This window comes from Haematobia irritans, chromosome 2 (genome assembly GCF_050003625.1).
Source record: "Haematobia irritans isolate KBUSLIRL chromosome 2, ASM5000362v1, whole genome shotgun sequence".
NCBI classification, from domain to species: domain Eukaryota; kingdom Metazoa; phylum Arthropoda; class Insecta; order Diptera; family Muscidae; genus Haematobia; species Haematobia irritans.
This window is the reverse complement of record NC_134398.1, coordinates 78,177,828-78,197,855: the sequence shown is the minus strand read 5'-3', so window position 1 is coordinate 78,197,855 and position 20,028 is coordinate 78,177,828. Positions and strand designations below refer to the sequence as shown.

General features: G+C 33.4%; 1 protein-coding gene and 1 long non-coding RNA gene across 2 annotated transcripts; both read right to left on the bottom strand.

Moving 5' to 3' along the window:
* Positions 1-1,420: 1,420 nt before the first annotated feature.
* LOC142224678 (uncharacterized) lies at positions 1,421-4,119 on the bottom strand. The gene is made up of 4 exons (XM_075294464.1): positions 3,811-4,119; positions 2,463-3,300; positions 1,973-2,175; positions 1,421-1,870 (listed from the first exon to the last, which is right to left on the bottom strand). Exons 1-4 carry the CDS (start codon positions 4,117-4,119, stop codon positions 1,421-1,423), a joined length of 1,800 nt encoding a protein of 599 aa, XP_075150579.1.
* Positions 4,120-11,445: 7,326 nt separating this feature from the next.
* On the bottom strand, positions 11,446-11,776 carry LOC142223902 (uncharacterized). The gene is made up of 2 exons (XR_012718951.1): positions 11,716-11,776; positions 11,446-11,630 (listed from the first exon to the last, which is right to left on the bottom strand). It is a non-coding gene; the product is annotated as an uncharacterized LOC142223902 (long non-coding RNA).
* Positions 11,777-20,028: the final 8,252 nt, after the last annotated feature.

Here is a 20,028-nt window from a genome sequence, read left to right as displayed (position 1 = left end):
AAAATGAATTCTGGTTGGAATATGTTATTAAGGTCACTACTCCTTAGATGGGTAAGTGTCCATTCTCTGTTTCGTCTAGAGATCTAATGCCGAATGACGTACATTAAAATAATCCATATCACATTCAAAATGGAATCCAAATGGGTTTATTGGGTATGCATGTACGTGTATATGTAAATACTGATGTGGTAAGGATGTGTTTCATCCATCATTACACAGACGTACGCACAAGATATTGGTATTAAATGAAAAATAAATCGCCAAGAGCACATTCGATTTTTAAACGGACAGAAAAGGATAGGATAAAATGTTTGGGCGTATATGTATATATTACGTTTGGAACATAAAATTTTCTTAAACGGAATATGTGTCGATGCAATCATATATTAGACATTTCGTATAATTATATATGTGCAGTTGCTGTTGTAAGACAACACACTATCCACTGGACTACGTAGCTAATATTGTCATCAACAGCCAATTGTCGATATAGCCATCAACAAGCAACGCATACAGTCAGCAGTTATATATAGAGCAATTTCATTCGTACATGCTATTATATATGACCTCTACCACGCATGCAAAAATTGGTCCATACCACCCTCTTGGAGGTGCAAATTTCATCCGATTCAGTTGAAATTTAGTATGTCGTATTAGTATATGGCCACGAACAACAATGCAAAAATTATTGCATATTGGTCCACAATTATATATAGTAAATTTCATCCGTTTCGGTTGAAATTTTGTCCGTTGTGCTAGTATATGGCCGTTAACAACAATTCTAAAATAGTTCCACATCGGTCTATAGTTATATAGATCCGCCAGATAAACTGACCCCCAATCACACAAAAATTGGTCCATATCAGTTCATAATTGTATATAGCCCCCATATAAAGCGAGTCCCATATTTAACTTCTGCCTCTCTAATTACCACTCAACAGTTTGGTTAATAATTATGTATAGACTCCCCTATATAAACCGATCAAGAACTTAATTATATACGTATTTAATCAGCCTTTATTGTCTAATATATACTCCGTATGGGCTAACTTATAATTGCGAAGACGATGTCAAGAAGTTTTAAGATACCTTGCCATCGGCAAATATTACCACAACCCAAGTAATTCGATTGTGGATTACAGCCTTTAGTAGATGTGTCTACGCAATCCATGGTAGAGGGTTGTAATAGTTTGGAATCCCCACTACTATTACCCAAAATAAAACAACACAATTACTTGCTTAAACCAGTTTATTAAAAAAAGGTATGAACCGTTTGAATCTGGAATACAATGACGAATGAAGGTCAACGAAAGTGGGTGATCATCGATTATCTGTGTTGGTGAAAGAATAGATGATATTAAGAATAGGAAAGGTTCCATTATCGATTATAAAATGGTAATAGGCATGTTCACAACACTCCTTAACGCCCAGATAGAATGTAGTAACTTGGCGGTCGTTTAACTCTTGTGGAACGGCGAGGAGTGTTAACGTCTGGAGCTGGTGCCTGTGCCTGTGCGGAACAATTTGGTGTTGGATTCTCTTGTTCTGGGGGTTCATTATCTTCGATATTTCCATCATTCGGTTCGGTGTCAAATAACTCGCTGTTTACATGATTCTCCAAGCTGGTACCATCTTTTAGGTTAGGTTCCCATATTTGATCTACGCGCTTACGAATTTGATCTAAGTGCCTTTTCACTATTTGAGAATCACTAACTTGCACTGAATAAGAGATTGGTCCATTCTTAGAAACTATCCTTCCTTCAATCCATTTGAGACCTGTTGAATAGTTCCTTGTCCAAACCGTGTCATTGTGTTCGAAAGATTCGGTTTTTGGAAAATTTCCCTCCTCACCGATCTCATGCGGATGAATCTTGTCGAAATGGGATTTTAACTATCGGTTTAGAAGCATTTCTGATGGTGACCGTCCTGTAGAACTATTTGGCGTTATATGCTGATTGAAAAAGAATCGGACCACATTTAGTTCTGTGTTGGAGTCTATAGGCATTTTCTTAAGGAAATCCTTTGTAGTTTGAACCATACGCTCCGCTTGACCGTTTGACGAAGGATGGAATGGCGCAACACGAATTTGGGGAATGCAGTTATTACTTAAAAATTGTCTGAACTCTTCTGATGTAAATGCTGTAGCATTATCGGAGCCTATGTAGTCCGATAATGCTACAGGAAGGTGGCAAAAAGAGATCTTAAAACGTGTATAGCAGAAAATGATGACGTCGACTTTACAATAGAAACTTCAAGCCACTTTGAATGCGAATCGACCACCAAAAATAAAATAGCTTTCCTATAAAAGGTCCGACGAAGTCAATGTGGAGTCGTGACCAAGGGTTTTTTGTTGTTTCCCATAAATGCAATTCGGTTCTAGGATGCTCATGTCTAGTCTCTTGACAGGGCACACAGCGTTTAACAATGTGTTCGATATCAGTATTCATCTTCGGCCACCATACATAACTCCTGGCCAATGCCTTCATCTTGAAGTGCTTCCAAAATGTTTTGACGAGCTGATGGGGGTATTATAGTTCCGTTTCTCCATAACAAGCATCCTTTGAGTGTTGATATTTCGTTTCTTTTCAAAAAGAAAGTGTTAAGTTCATCGCAACGGGACAATGATGTCGACCACCCCCTTAACGCCCAGCTTAAAACTTTAGCAAGCAACTTGTCACGCTTCGTTTCCTTGGCTATTTGAGTAGCATCGACAGGTGAACTACCAGTTGACTCAATAAGCATAACTTCCACTGCTTCTTTTGATTCGTCCTCGACTGGAAAACGGCTTAAAAAGTCTGCATTACCCATTTTATTGGCTGATCGATAGATAAGTTCAAAATCGTATGCGCTTAAAAAGATGCAGCGTTGAAGCATTTGGTTAGAAATTACTAAAAGAACGGGCTTTGTTGTTCTAAAAATACCTAAAAGGGGACGGTGGTCAGTGATCAAAGCGAATTTGCGACCGTGTAAATACTCATGAAATTTGTTGATTGCTGCTATTAAGGCTGTAGCCTTTCTGTCAATTTGAGCATAATTACGTTCCGATTTTGACAATGTCCTGGAGTAAAATGCAATTGGCCTTTCTGCTCCATCTGGCATACGATGCTTGAGAACTGCGCCAATGCCATAAGGTGAGGCATCTGCTGCCACCACAAGTGGTAATTTTTCATCAAAATGTATTAGAACGCGGTCTGATGTGATAAGATTTTTTAGTGCAGTGAATGCTGTTTGTTCCTGTTCTCCCCAAGTCCAACGAACATTATTGTCTAATAACCTACGCAAAGGTTCTGCGACAGTGGCCTTGTGAGGAAGGAACGAATGGTAGAAATTCAATAATCCAAGAAATGATTGGAGTTGTTTCTTGTCGGAGGAGTAGCCTCCTTAATGGTGAAGGACGGATACCAAGGGCGTCGAGTTTAAATCCTAAAAACTCAATACTGGGTACGCCGAAACGACACTTATCTTTACGAAGTTTAAGACCAGCTGTATCTAAACGCTTGAAAACTTCGGAAATACGCTTGGCAAACTCCGCTTCTTTTTCCCCATTATTACTATATCATCGAAATATGGCAAAACTCCTTCCAACCCCCGGATTAAATTTTCAATAAGGTTTTGGAAATACCTGGTGCCGATGAAATTCCAAATTGTAGTCTGTTTGCCTTAAAGGCGCCTTTATGCGTGATGATAGTCTGCAATAAAGATGACTCATTATCTACAGGCAGCTGTTGTGCAAGGTCCACCTTGGCAAACATATGGCCACCCTCTATCGAAGCCAGTAGAGTGCTGAGTTGGGGAGGGGGTCAATTTTACTAGTCGTATGGACCGATTGATTGGCAATGATATTGGAGGATCCTTATAGCAACCCAGTTCTTTAGCAAAGAGCGATTCATACTGTTTTAAAACATTGTTAATTGATGATCCGTCTGATACAGAATTTACTCCTTCAATTCGGTTTCCCAAAGATTGGAACCAATTCCATCCAATCACGTTGGCTTCATTACCCTCGACAACTAAAAGGGGTAGTCCATCAATAAGTCGATTGCTATACTGAATGGACACATCAGTAACACCCAAAGTAGGAATTGGATTTCCTCGATAATCAGAGAGATACATTTCCATTTCGTGTAAATCGGGCACATTAGTGGACCAAATGTACTTAAACAACACAACTACTTGCTTAATCCAGTTTATTAAAAAAGGTAAGAACCGTTTGAATCTGGAATACAATGACGAATGAATGTCAACGAAAGTGGGTGACCATCGATTATCTGTGTTGGTGGTGACAAGATGATAGTAAGAATAGGAAAGGTTCCATTATCGATTATAAAATGGTAATAGGCATGTTCACAACAAGGGTACATAAGATTCGGCCTGGCGGAAATTACGGCCGTATATACTTGTTAATTTTACAATGAAACTTCAAAACGTGTCTTAATAAAGACATAATGACAGAAAAGAACGGCACTTGATATAAACGAAATGGACTGTGATTTTGGTTATGTTTTTTTATTGCAAAAATAAAAATTTTGTACCAAAACAACGTTTTGATACAACAACGTTTTCGATACACGTTTTCCAAACATTTTTTTCTTTGTGTGGCTATTCGTAAACACACCTTCGTAAAATTTTGTTTACTGCAGAATTTAATTAGGATATATCGCTCACACTAACCAGTAGACTGTTTACTGAATTGTCGGTAATGGCCCAATGTTTACACTTATTTGCTTTATTCAGAGTTCAAGGTTAATTTGACTTAGTTAATATGGGATTTGATTGTTGTTATATATTTGCGGCATCCTTTTGCTACACACAATTTTTTTTTCTGATTCAATCCCGAAATTAATTGATCCAATTAATTTTTTAATTGATGTGTCTTTAATCACGAAAATGATAGTATCAATCACAGTTTTAATTGGGCATAGAAAAAATTCTTGATCAAACAATTAATTGATTTCATTAGCAAATTTCAATTATTTTTTAATTGATTCAATTAAAAATTTGATTGATGTTGATCGCAAAACTCAATTAATTTTTTAATTAAAAAGAGGAACTATTTTGAATTACTTTCTGAATTGGCTTAGAGTTTTTATTTGGATTAACAATTGATTGTTTGAAATACATTTTTAATTAAAAATTTAAAAAATGTTCATCACTTTTTTTAACTGGCATAGTCTTCGGAATTTGATAAACAAAAATTAATTGTATCACTTAATTAAAAATTTTAAAATTTTCAATCTTTGACTTAATTAACTTATTGTTTCTATCTTTATTAAAAAGTTAATTATATTATTTAATTTATTAATTGAAAAATTTTCAACTTCAATTAACTTTTTAATTGAAAATATTTTAGTGATATTTTTTTCTGTGTAAATAAAATTTCAAATTCGGAATTATAGAATAGAACAAACGATGTCCCAGCAACATTTTAAGAATAGCTCTGGACTGGAAACTCCAAGGAGTCAGACGACCAGGCAGGCCCAGAAATACACGACGAAGATCTGCCTCCATGGCACTGAAAGGATTGAATAAGTCGTGCGAAGAAGTTAAAATTATTTGTCACAATAGAAGAGAATGGAATTTTCTTGTAAATGCCCTATGTTGTCAAGTAGAATGAAATAATGAAAAAATATATTTAGTTAAAATTTAAAATTGGAAAATAGTGCACTATTGTTTCTGTATTACTTGTCTTAGACTATTCATTCCATTGCGATACCACAATTGGTGAACTTCTCTCTTAGAAAGCGCTGCCCGATCCTATACCTAGCACAAAGACATTGGATCTTGTTTTTATCCCATCGTCGTTTCACATTAAATAAGAACAAACCACAGAGCTTTGAAACTCTCGGAAATGTCACAAAACATTAGTAAAGGGGGCATAATAAATAAACCGCACAGTGATACCAAATCATTTCTTTTCTTAATAATTCTGACGCTTTTGAATGTATAAAGATATCATAATAACTGCTTTTGTAATACAGTTTAGTTAAATTTTTCTAAATTTAACTTAAATGTTGATATCCCATGCAGGTAATGTTTAAGATTTAATAACATTAAACCCATTGCCGCCCTCTGTCACACTTGGTCACATTTGATAAGCAAGTGTCATATTAGTGCGTTATATTCTTTTACGAAAGTTATCCGAATAATATTTTCAATAGTTTTATATGTACCAAGTGATCTAAAATCTATAATTCTTCGCATATAATATCTCGATTGTGTGTAGATAAAACTGTAAATTTTATTTTATTAAGAAGTTTAAAATTGTACTACCAGGTAGTGGAGATTTTTGAAGAATTTCATACTTAATCTGTCCAATGTCCACCGTTTTTTCTAAAAAGTGTCAGTTTTTTATTTAAATATTTTTATTTAATCGTTAATCAAAACCTATAAAATTAATTTTTGCCCGGAAGTTTCATTTTGGGCGTTAATGGGCTAATAAAACAAAAACAAATTCGTATTATTCTGTTCACTTTTATAAAAAATAATTTAGCATACAACATAAAAATATAGGCGTATCTACACATTAGAAGGAATACGCACAACGCTTTATTTCAATAAAAATTAGCTGGCTTAAATTATGTTTTTAGTTGGAATTCACATACATTAATTGTTTAATTGAATCGATTAAATAGTTGATTTAATTTTGCCATTAACCAATTAAAATGTTAATTGATTCGATGTACACCATAAGCGTAGGAAGGCCTCTGGGGAGGGGGCGTAGACCCACCCAGAAAAATTTAGGCCCCCCCCCAGAATTTGAAACCCTATTTACGATTTTCCATTTTTATAAAAATTAAACAAGTATATACAATCGCACAAAGTTCCGCTAAAGACTTTCGTGCACAATCGAATTACTTGGGTTGTGGTAGCAGTTGCCGATGGCAATGTTTGAAGTCTGATATTTATGAAATAGAGCTGTGGTTGAACTTAGGATTGGTTTAGTTTAGTCAATTTAATTAAAAAAATAGTAATTGATATTAAAACTATTCTTTCAAAAATTAATATCTTAATAATGCTTCAAAAAAGCGTCGCCAAAAAAGAAGTGAAAATGTTCTTTTTGGGTCCGGAAGTGGTGCAAAATTGGCGGAGAAGCAATGAATGTAATATGAAATTTTCATAGGACGAATGTCCACCGTTTCAATAGCCGTTGCAATGAATTTGCATCACTTCTTAAGGTGTGATCCAAATTTAGTGTTTTGAATGTGAATTAAAAAATTTTGTGATATTTTCCCAAATTAATAATTTATATTTTTTATGATTTTTAATACATTCTGACGCTTGTTTGAAACGTTTTCTCTCGAATATTTTCAAAAGTTATCGATTTTTCTATAATGGATTTAGCAGTTTTGTGGCAAAATTTTAATAATTTGTACCATTTTATTTATTCTTACTCTTTTTTTAACCATTTGAAAAAAAGAAAACAAAAAATTACACATTAAAATATGAAAAAATGAAGTAAAAAACTTCCTTTGTAGTTAAAATAATTAACTTCTGTGTGAGGACATTTTTGGAAGTGCTTTTAAAGTTGTGCATTTAGAACAACTCACAATTTTTTTTTTGTTGGGAAAAATGTGGAACTGCTTTTAGTTCCTTTATTAAAATTAATTGTCGAGTTATTTTGATGTCTAATTTTGTATTCATTTTTATGAAATAAAACATTACTTGAACCTATAAGTTCAGTCTATAAATTTTTAGCTAGGGGGCTATAGCCACCCCCCCTAGTAAAATTGTCTAGCTACGCCAATGATGTACACAGAAAATATTTTCTCAACAATTTTTTTAGTCAATACAATAATATGTTTATTTGAATTCCTTCCAATAATTCGTCAATAAATCAGCAATTCCGTTTCATGATTGTTAAACAAAAGCATTTTTAAAATTTAATTTTTCAATTTTAAAAAAATAATTTTTTCTCAACAATTGTAAGTGGAAATTTGTCAATAATTTTATAGCTTTGATTTTCCCCCCCGCCCAATAATAAAATTAGTTGGAAAAATTTTAGTGGTAAACAATACGGATAATGCCACAGAGAAAAATAATGCATGTGTTTATCTTATAACATAGATAACAATAATTAAAAGAGTACGAACCAACGAAAAAAATCTGGCATTTTCTTTTCAATATCGTAATAATACCAATTCCATACTATTCATGTCCAATAAGCCCATATTAAAATTGTAATAATATGCAAAACAGCTTATTTTTTTTTTTTGTTTTTTAGTGTACAAAACAATTCATTATACCCTGCGCAATACTGAATCGATATAGCTATGTCCGTCTGTCTGTGAACACATTTTTGTAATCAAAGCCTAGGACGCAGATTTGGCACAAGTATGTGTTTTGAGTCAGAACAGAACCCTATTGTTTTTGGAAGAAATCGGTTCAGATTTTGGTATAGATCCCATATATATCTTTCGCCCGATGTGGACTTATATGAGTTCAGAAGATAGAGTTTTACACCGAATTATGTGAAATTTTGCACAGGGAGTAGAATTAAGATTGTAGCTATGCCTGCCCATATATCTTTCGCCTGATTTACACTCATATGCCCACAGAGGCCAATTTTTTACTCCGATTTACCTGCAGTTTTGCACAGGGAGTAGAATTAACATTTTAGCTCTACATGCCAAATTTGGTTGAAATCGGTACAGATTTAGATATAGCTTTCATACATAGTTTTTTCAGATTTCGGTAAAAATGACCAAAATGCTAAAATTTTCCTTATAAAATCGCCACTGCTATTTCGAAAACTTGTAAGAATGACTCTAATTTTTATAAACTTCTAATACATATATATCGAGCGATAAATTATAAATACACTTTTGCGAAGTTTCTTAAAAATTGCTTCAGATTTAAATATTTCCCATATTTTTATACCCGCCACCGAATGGTGACGGGGGTATAATAAGTTTGTCATTCCGTTTGTAACACATTGAAATATCGATTTCCTACTATATAGTGTATATATATTCTTGATCAGGGAGAAATTTTAAGACGATATAACCATGTCCGTCTGTACGTCTGGTATAGTCCCCATATAGACCGATCTCCCGATTTTACTTCTTGGGCTTCTACACCCAAAAAATTCAAGCCGTAGGGGTGTCAAAAGTACGGTAATTACGGATTTTCTAAATGCAAGAAGAAAATTCTTAATTTGATCCCGAAAATGTTAGGTACAGATTTCTTAATTTTAGAAATTTTCAATCGTGTTTGTGCTTCCTTAAGTGAAGCTCTATTTAATCCTTATCTGTACTTGATTCAATGCGCTTTAAGCTTATACTAAACCCAATTGGGGCTTAACTTGAACCAAAACAAACTTGTTTTAAGCAGAATAAAGGCTTGGATCGATCTTGTTTATTCTTGAATATAATCCTACCTTGCTTGTTTCAAGAACGATCTGTACTTGATTTAATCTCCAACCGTATTCGATGTTATTTTGAATGCGTTTGATTTTAGTGTATTTTGTACTTGTTTTAATCTCAATGTGCGCTTAATTCCAATAAAATAAAAATCGGTTCATATATTTTTAAAATATTTATTATTATTCTTTTTATACCCTTCACCACTACTGTGGTACAGGGTATAATAAGTTTGTGCATTTGTATGTAACGCAAAGAAGGAAAAGTCTGAGACCCATCGTTTAGAATACCGATCGTCTTAGAATTAAATTCTGAGTCGATTTAGCGATGTCCGTCTGTCTGTCTGTCTGTCCGTCTGTCTGTCTGTTGATGTATTTTTGTGTGCAAAGTACAGCTCGCAGTTTTAGTCCGATTGTCCTAAAATTTGGTATAGGGTCCTGTTTCGGCTCAAAGACGATCCCTATTGATTTTGGAAAAAATCGGTTCAGATTTAGATATAGCTGCCATATATATTTTTCACCGATTTGGTCATAATTGGCGTGTATATCTACCGATCTTCCTCAAATTCCGTACATCGGAATATTTTCTGAGTCTCGAAAAACTTGCAAGATATCAGCCAAATCCGTTCAGATTTAGATATAGTCCCATATATAGCTTTCGCCCGATTTACACTCATTTGCCCACAGAGGCCAATTTTTTGCTCCGATTTAGTTGAAATTTTGCACAGGGAGTAGAATTGGCATTATAGCTATGCATGTCAAATTTGGTTGAAATCGGTTCAGATTTAGATATAGCTCCCATATATAGCTTTCGCCCGATTTACACTCAAATGACCACAGAGGCCAGTTTTTTGGTTGAAATCGGTTCAGATTTAGATATAGCTTCCATATATAGCTTTCGCCCGATTTACACTCAAATGACCACAGAGATTTTTTGCTCCGATATAGTTGAAATTTTGCACAGGGAGTAGAATTAGCATTGTAGCTATGTGTGCCAAATTTGGTTGAAATCGGTTCAGATTTAGATATAGCTCCCATATATAGCTTTCGCCCGATTTACACTCATATGACCACAGAGATTTTTTGCTCCGATATAGTTGAAATTTTGCACAGGGAGTAGAATTAGCATTGTAGCTATGTGTGTCAAATTTGGTTGAAATCGGTTCAGATTTAGATATAGCTCCCATATATAGCTTTCGCCCGATTTACACTCATATGACCACAGAGACCAATTTTAGCCGACTTAAATTTTGAGTCTATAAATTTTGTAGAAGTCTATCAAATTCTGTCCAAATCGAGTGATATTTAAATGTTTGTATTTGGGACAAACCTTTATATATAGCACCCAACACATTTGACGGGTGTGATATGGTATCGAAAATTTAGATCTACAAAGTGGTGCAGGGAATAATATAGTCGGCCCCGCCCGACTTTAGACTTTTCTTACTTGTTTAACACATACATTTGTAATGAAAAAGAAAAGACGTATAATAAGAAAATTCATTATACAAATAATACACGTAGGTTAAGAAGTAGTAACATATATTTCCAATATTTGTCCTTAATTCAAGTACAAAACACATACATTAACATAATAAACATAAATATATACAAAATAATATAAAATATAAATAATACAATATACAATATACAATATAAATTTATATATTTACGTATTTTTATTTACCAAATTAGAAGTTCTTGTACACTGAAAAAACATTGAACCCTTTTCCATTGCAAAATGAACTAAACTGTAGTAATATTGACCATGATTTAGCCCTTAAGATTTTTTTCAACTTGTCTAGTTTATAATTTTCTTAAATTTTAGTTCATCTATAACATTGTAGTTTAGTTCATTTTTACAACACCATAAGATTTGTATACACCTACCAAGTTAAAAAGTCAGTATTATTTTGGTTTACTTGCTTATTTTGTGGGAAACCCGATAATAAAAATTGGTTAACAGTCTCTTTAAAATGTCGACGACTAGACTATTTTTAAACCAATCATTCCACAGTATAGAGAAATTAAATAATTAAAGGAACAACAAACCGTTTTACTATTATGAGAATTTTCATACATTAAAATTAAACTATCTTTAAGCATAAGTACTTTATTATAAAAACTTATGATGAAAGTTCTTAATACAATGTTTTTTGTGAATAAAAATTATGACCACATGGAAAAGAGAGTAGTTCATTTGAACCCGCTGTTTGGACATTTTGACTTATCCTTTTTTTATTCATCGTAGGTAATTTTTTCACATATCTTGCTGGAAAAAATGGAAACAATAATGAAATTGTTAAAAATTAGTACCATGAAATGAAATATATTCTTCATTTTAGCTTGTAACTTACCATATTTGGGGCATTTTATCAAATGGTGTAAGGAATTCAACTTTTCGTTGGAAAACGTATCTCATAAAATTTGTACCTGAAACAATTAGAGAAATAATGAAGTATTCTAAATAAACTCATAAAACTGTGTTGTTATCGATGTGAAAGATATAATAAAATAAATATTCTAGTTGAAAGAAAGCCAAAGTTTTAATATAAAACTTACCAATTCTCTATTAAATTGTACGCTGAGGGGAAATATAAAAAGTTGTCCAAATTTATTTGGGTTACTCTGAAATTAAATATTAAATAAAATTATTAAATAACTTTTCAAAAAATCTAATGAAAAAATAATAATATGCATAAAAAACCAAATATTCTTGATATTCCTAGACAGTTATCAAAATGACGACACGTAATTTCATTTTCGATTTAAAATGCATTTTAGTCTATTGGGAAATGGTAAATTTAAGTTATACTAATTCGACCGTTTTATGAATTTTTGTTTTATACCACTTAAAACCAAATTGAATAAGAAAATAAATGCGAGTTTGGTTCACTTTTTCGCTCACGATGAAAATTATATCGTCTTGAAATCAGCCGTAGTCAAAATGACGAAGGATGACGTTAATGTACAAAAAATAAGGATGGCTGTCCAGGGTTAAAAGAAAGTTAAAGAAAACTTACCAATTCACTATTAAATTACAGGCAAAGGAGTACTAAAAATTTGTCCAAATTTTTAAGGGGTTATTCTGAAATTAAATATTTGTTTTTACATTAAAAATATTACATTGGTTTCCAAAAAACTTTATTAAAGAAATACTAAAATAAGGTATTAAAAACCTGTAATTTTGATGATAAAAAGGTCATAAAAACGTAAATATTCTAGTTGAAAGAAAGCCAAATTTTAAAAGAAAACTTACCAATTCTCTACCATTTTAAATTTGTTTGAATCCGTCTGGAGTTGCTCTGAAATTAAATATCGCTTTTACAACAAAGAAAACCATTAAACTGGTATCAAAAAAAAAATTTTAAAAAAAAATAATATACATAAAAAATATTCTTTTCAAAAGAAAGCCATATTAAAAAAATACTTACCAATTTATGAATAAACTATACGCCGAGATATTACAAAAATTTTCCAAATTCATCTGGAATTGAATATTAATTTTTTACATTGAATAATGAAAATTTCAATACACTTTCAATTTCAACATATTTTACTAAATATTCTTAATAACTTTTTTCTAAACTACCGATAAAATATTAATAACTTTCATTTAAAAGGTTTAATAAACAAACACCAATATATGACTCAAAAATCCAAAATATTCCATGCCTTTATATTCCCTTGTTGCATACCTACTTAAAAGATGCAACAGCCCACGCCAACGCCAACTATACAACTGAAGCATGCCAAACAAAACCAAGCAAAGCCAAAACATTCCTACAACAACAAAAACACATGTGCCTTTATTGAAAACAACACCTCATCCGGCCAAAAACCATCAACGAATAACAAACACACACACACAACCCACTAAATGAACAAAAATAAAAACAACCCCACGCTCATGTATACACAACAAAACTCAAGTAACATCATCTTTACATTAATCACATTCCACTATTCCGATAAAGATCTCTGTACTATGCATTAGTTCATCGCATCTGCTGACAATTTACTCTAAGAATAATATTCGTAAAGGCACACCAGTTTATGAGCGATGAAACGTTTAACTTAAAATTTGCAAAATTTTCATGAAATGTTATCTACCATTTTTGACGAAAATGTCTATAAATTTAATTACATGTGAACTAAAAATATTTCATTGTGTAATTTTTTACCAACAATTATTAACTATAGGAATAGTCAGTAAGAAATTGCTATCCACTTTCAAGTTCATTTTTCGTAAAAAAATATTTTCTCATACAAAAAAATCTTATAGTAAATTGCACTCATTATTTAGAAAATACTTTACATTTCACAAGTAGTTTTATAGCATGACAAACGAATTTTTAACTACCAGCTAAGAAATTTTTTAAGGAAATTTCCATCGTATTTTGTAGGCCATGAACTAAACGATTGCTACTTAGAATTTGTAAAATTTCCTTTCGAGTAGTTAATTTTCGTTGAAGATGCGAAAAATGAACTAAAATTCTGGAAAATTCTTGTAATAAATTATTGTAAAAATCTTCTTAATTTTACGAGACACTTTTTTTTCTGTGTATCGAGAATATTTGGACCAGGAATCAGTGGAATTCAACTTTTGTAGGCCTTGTCGCCTTAAATAGTAAGTTTGCCTCCACTTATCACATATGGCGGCTAAATCCAATGACGCTCTGCTCAAGCTCTCTTTAAAGCTGAGGCAACGGAATTGTCAATTTGATGACTTCTAATGTTTCGTTTGATTGAACTTTTAGATGAGCCACTGCATGACTTAAATATAGCCGACATTATTCTTGTTATACCAACGAGAAATGTTTTCTTGATATGTATGTCGACGCTACTTTTGCTTATAGATGTATGCACTATCAATTTAAATTGGATGAAATATATGTTTATTGGCAAATACTCATTTTAAAATAATGTATGCAGCATCCACTTTTTTATATTCATAATTTATCGTTCTCCTCACTTTTATGTGAGGAGACAAAGCTACTTTACTGTCGCTTAGGGTCTAAGAACACAATAATACTAAACTAATTTGACAACAAATATGCAAGAGAAGCCAAAAAAAAAAACAAACTCGAAATCAAAAATTACACGCATACACACCCACAATATTTCAAATATGCCAAAAACAGTTTTTTTCCCAATAAACACAGAATGAGCGTTTTTCAAATGCAACAACTTTTCAGTTTGAGGGTAAATATAATTTTCAACATAAATTCAACTTGACTTGAAATTGCTCATCTTCAATACATCTTAAAATTGTTTGCGAATTACTTCCAATTTGCCAAAATGTTGACGAAATCTTTGAAAAGAAAAAAAACACTATCCTAAAATGCAACGAAAAAAACATGTGGTTTTCAATACTTATTTGTGCAACGAAGTTCGTGGTCAATTGCAAGAAGTTCGGCCAGGCCGAAGCTTATGTACCCTCCACCATGGATTGCGTAGAAACTTCTTCTAAGCGTACCAAGAGGCCCCAAAACCAAATCTCGGGATCGGTTTATATGGGGGCTATATATGATAATGGACTGATATGGACCACTTTTGGCATGGTTGTTAAATATCGTGTACTACCACCACGTACCAAATTTCAACCAGATCGGATGAATTTTGCTTCTCCAAAAGGCACCGGAGGCCAAATCTGGGGATCGGTTTATATGGGTGTTATATATAATTATGGACTGATATGAACCAATTCCTGCATGGTTGTCGGATACCATATACTAACATCGCGTACCAAATTTCAACCGAATCGGATGAATTTTACTCTAAAGGGGGCTCCGGAGGTCAAATCTGGTGGTCGGTTTATATGGGGGCTATATATAATTATGGACCGATGTGAACCAATTTATGCATGGTTGTTAGAGACCATATACTAACACCATGTACCAAATTTCAGCCGGATCGGATGAAATTTGCTTCTCTTAGAGTCTCCGCAAGCCAAATCGGGGGATCGGTTTATATGGGGGCTATATATAATTATGGACCGATGTGAACCAATTTTTGCATGGTTGTTAGAGACCATATACTAACACCATGTACCAAATTTCAGCCGGATCGGATGAAATTTGCTTCTTTTAGAGGCTCCGCAAGCCAAATCGGGGGATCGGTTTATATGGGGGCTATATATAATTATGGACCGATGTGAACCAATTTTTGCATGGTTGTTAGAGACCATATACTTACACCATGTACCAAATTTCAGCCGGATCGGATGAAACTTGCTTCTCTTAGAGGCTCCGCAAGCCAACTCGGGGGATCGGTTTATATGGGGGCTATATATAATTATGGACCGATATGGAACAGTTTTTGCATGGTTGTTAGAGACCATATACTAACACCATGTACCAAATTTCGGCCGGATCGGATGAAAATTGTTTCTCTTAGAGGCTCTGCAAGCCAAATCGGAGGATCGGTTTATATGGGGGCTATATATAATTATGGACCGATGTGGACCAATTTTTGCATGGTTGTTAGAGACCATATACTAACACCATGTACCAAGTTTCAGCCGGATCGGATGAAATTTGCTTCTCTTAGAGGTCTCGCAAGCCAAACTTGGGGGTCCGTTTATATGGGGGCTATACGTAAGAGTGGACCGATATGGCCCATTTGCGATACCATCCGACCAACATCAATAACAACTACTTGTGCCAAGTTTCAAGTCGATAGCTTGTTTCGTTCGGAAGTTAGCGTGATTTCAACAGACCACGACCCAGAATATATATACTTAATGGGGTCTTAGAGCAATATTTCGATGTGTTACAAACGGAATGACAAAGTTAATATACCCCCTATCCTATGGTGGAGGGTATAAAAATGAAATAAAACTTTAAGGAAGTCACTAAATGTATATCTCTTTGCAGAAAACTAAAATTATGGATTCTACGTTCTTGAAAACATTAAAAAGCTGACCGATGGAAAAATGGTGGACAATTAACTGGAATTGCTTCAAATAGTTTATAATAATTGGTACGTCAATATGAAAAATTAAACCAACACTTTAGAGAAGTCACTAAATTTAAATCTCTTTGCAGAAAACTAACATCTTTGGATGATACATTCTTGCAAACATTAAGAAGCTGACCAATGAAGAATGAGTGGCTTATCGACAAGAAAAACATTACAAGTGCAACCTATTAAAATTGTTAAAAACAACAAATTGTTGAAATCAACAACTTCTGGATGAAAATATGCATCACATCGTCAGTTTAATGCATATGCTATTATCAGTTTAAAATGGATATTTTGTGAATTCCTTCTGCTGGAAATCAATTCTAACACGCGGTCCAGTACGTTCCTAATTTCAAATTGCCCGCATGTTAATAAATTTTAATGCTGTTTTATGACACCAAAAGGAAGAAAATCGAATTATCAATGCAAAAGTGTTTACTAATAATGTTTAAGATATTTAAAGTTTTGTTGTTTGTTTTTTTTTTTTCTTATTTGTTGATATCCCAGCAAAAAAATTTGGAAGTCCTTCCAAAGGCACAACTTTAAAAGCACTTCCAGAAGATGCACTCCCAATGATGTTCTTTATTTTAACTACCCAGGAAGTTCTTTTAATTCAATTTTTTTAACTTGGTTTCTTCATACTTTTAATGGGTAAATTTACCTTTTTTGTTTCAAATAGGTTAAAAACAGAGTAAGAATTCATAAAATGTTACAAATCATTTAAATTTTGTCGAAAAAAATGCTTAATCCAATCTGAAAATATTTGCAAATATTTGAGGTCAAGCGTTAGAATCCATTAAAAATTATAAAAAATTATAAAAATTCTTTATATGCCAAATTAACACAGAATTTTTTAATTTACATCCAAAACATTGAATTCGGATCACACCTAATGAAGTGATGCAAATTCAGTGCAACGGCTGTTGAAATGGAGGACTTCCGTCCTATGACAAGCCCATGTTAAAGAACATTTTCATTACTTTTTTGGCGAAGCTTTTTTTGCTGGGTATGTTTAATAAGATTATTATTTATCAATTGGTATTGTAGTGTATTATGTAGTGTAGTGTATTATATATCTTTTATTTTGATGAAAATGAATAAATTATACAAAATTCATAGAATTTTGGCTTTGACTTTCAATTTGAAGTGGGGATATCATTCATACAAATTTAGGTTGAAAAGTATTTGCAATGAGGTTAATTTTGAATTTGACTCGCATCGAAAATTGTTTGACAAATTATTAAGTAGCGACGCATTTCAATTTGAGGATATTATTGCTAATGTGTTGAATTTCACTGTTGAGGGTAATGTCTGTTTTTTGTTGAGAACGCGATTTTCTCAACTTGAATATTACCCTAATCCTTTGAAAAAATGTTTGAAAAATTTTTGAAATTTGGCACTTTTCAAACGTTTGTGTTTATTGGATTGTGGTTAAACATCTTTGAGAGTATCAAGGGTAGCAAAACTTTATTTTGCATTTCAATTTTCTCATAAATGAATATTAAGAATTTTTTTTCTTATTTTAAGCCAAAGTCAGCTTAAGATAGCAAAACATTAAGCTTTGTACGTGTAGGTTAGGTGGCAGCCCGATGTATCAGGCTCACTTAGACTATTCAGTAAAAAACATAGTAAATGTAAAAAATACTAAATCTAAGTAGATTTGATTTGCAAGTAGTTTTTTAATAACCCATGGCTTGAAGAAGCTAAATTGAAGAATTTAAGAATTTTTATATAATAATTTAAATTTTTATTCAAAACTAACAGGTTGGCTGATAAGTCCCCGGTCTGACACATAGATGGCGTCGCTAGTATTAAATGCATATTATTTTTATATAGTACCAACCTTCAAATGATTCGTGTCAAAATTTGACGTCTGCAAGCCAATTAGTTTGTGAGATAGAGCGTCTTTTGTGAAGCAACTTTTGTTATTGTGAAAAAAATGGAAAAAAGGGAATTTCGTGTTTTGATAAAATACTGTTTTCTGAAGGGAAAAAATACAGTGGAAGCAACAACTTGGCGTGATAATGAGTTTCCGGACTCTGCCCCAGGGAAATCAACAATAATTGATTGGTATGCAAAATTCAAGCGTGGTGAAATGAGCACGGAGGACGGTGAACGCAGTGGACGCCCGAAAGAGGTGGTTACCGACGAAAACATAAAAAAAATCACAAAATGATTTTGAATGACCGTAAAATGAATGCCGCGCGAGCTCACATTTGACCAAAAACAACAACGTGTTGATGATTCTGAACGGTGTTTGCAGCTGTTAACTCGTAATACACCCGAGTTTTTCCGTCGATATGTGACAATGGATGAAACATGGTTCCATCACCACACTCCTGAGTCCAATCGACAGTCGGCGACCGGTGAACCGTTTCCGAAGCGTGGAAAGACTCAAAAGTCCGCTGGCAAAGTAATGGCCTCTGCTTTCTGGGATGCGCATGGAATAATTTTTATCGATTATCTTGCGAAGGGAAAAACCATCAACAGTGACTATTATATGGCGTTATTGGAGCGTTTGAAGGTCGAAATCGCGGCAAAACGGCCCCATATGAAGAAGAAAAAAGTTTTGTTCCACCAAGACAACGTACCATGCCACAAGTCATTGAGAACGATGGCAAAAATTCATGAATTGGGCTTCGAAGTGCTACCCCACCCACCGTATTCTCCAGATCTGGCCCCCAGCGACTTTTTCTTGTTTGGCTGCGTTCCTCATTGCAGTGAAACCACTTAGAGAAGTTTTGAAACCCTCAGAAATGTCACCAACATTACTGAGGTGGGATAATCCACCGCTGAAAAACTTTTTGATGTTCGGTCAAAGCAGGAATCGAACCCACGACCTTGTGTATGCAAGGCGGGCATGCTAACCATTGCACCACGGTGACTCCGTGTAACGATACAAATGCCAAATGCAGTTTTCTGTGAGAGTATCAATGGGAACAAATATTTATTTTGCATTCTTATTTGCTATGACTCATGAAGGAATATCAATCTAAAGTTTTCTCATATTAAGTCGTTACAAGCAAAACAAAAAAAGTTTTCGGGGGTTGAAAATCGATGAGAGCATCGAGGAGAAAAAGCTATTTGTGCTCTCAGTACCTAACTGTCACAGACGAATTAAGTAACGATTTTCCAGTTTTAACTCAAAACAAGCTTAAATCAAATTTTAAGTACTTGAATTGCACAAATAAGTACACTCTGTACTTAATATGAGTGTAACTTAGTATTTTTGTAGTTAAAATTTTAAGTACGAATTCGGGTTAAAAATAAGAATATGAAACTTGATTTTAGAAATCTACTTTTCTTTGGGTGTAGAATCCGTAGTTTTTATACAATTTGCCTGAAATTTTAAATCTAGAGGTGTTTTACGACCCCAAAGAAGAGGTCAATGTTTTACTATAGTCCCCATATAGACCGATCTTCCGATTTTACTTTTTGGGTTTGTAGGAATCGTAGTAGTTGTCCAATTTTCCCGAAATTGAAAATCTGGAGGTTTTATAGGACTATAATAGGTGTGCAAGAAATTTTTTTATTGTTTGGGATTCTAAGAAACCTAGAAGAATTTTAAGAAAACGTTGATCATCGGTCCATGTTTTAGTATAGCCAACATAAGACTGATCTCCCGATTTAACTCCTCGGATTTCTAGAAACCGTAGTTTCTATCCGATTTGTCTGAAATTGGATATATACTGGTATTTTAGATT

Excerpts from the sequence above, each read along its gene's own strand:
- LOC142224678 (XM_075294464.1), bottom strand. The coding sequence starts at position 4,119 with ATGGAAATGTATCTCTCTGATTATCGAGGAAATCCAATTCCTACTTTG. Across the intron at positions 3,301-3,810 it reads TCAATCGGTCCATACGACTA|GCCACTGTCGCAGAACCTTT; the intron begins GTAAAATTGACC and ends CTTCCTCACAAG. Across the intron at positions 1,871-1,972 it reads CCAACACAGAACTAAATGTG|ATTCATCCGCATGAGATCGG; the intron begins GTCCGATTCTTT and ends CATTTCGACAAG.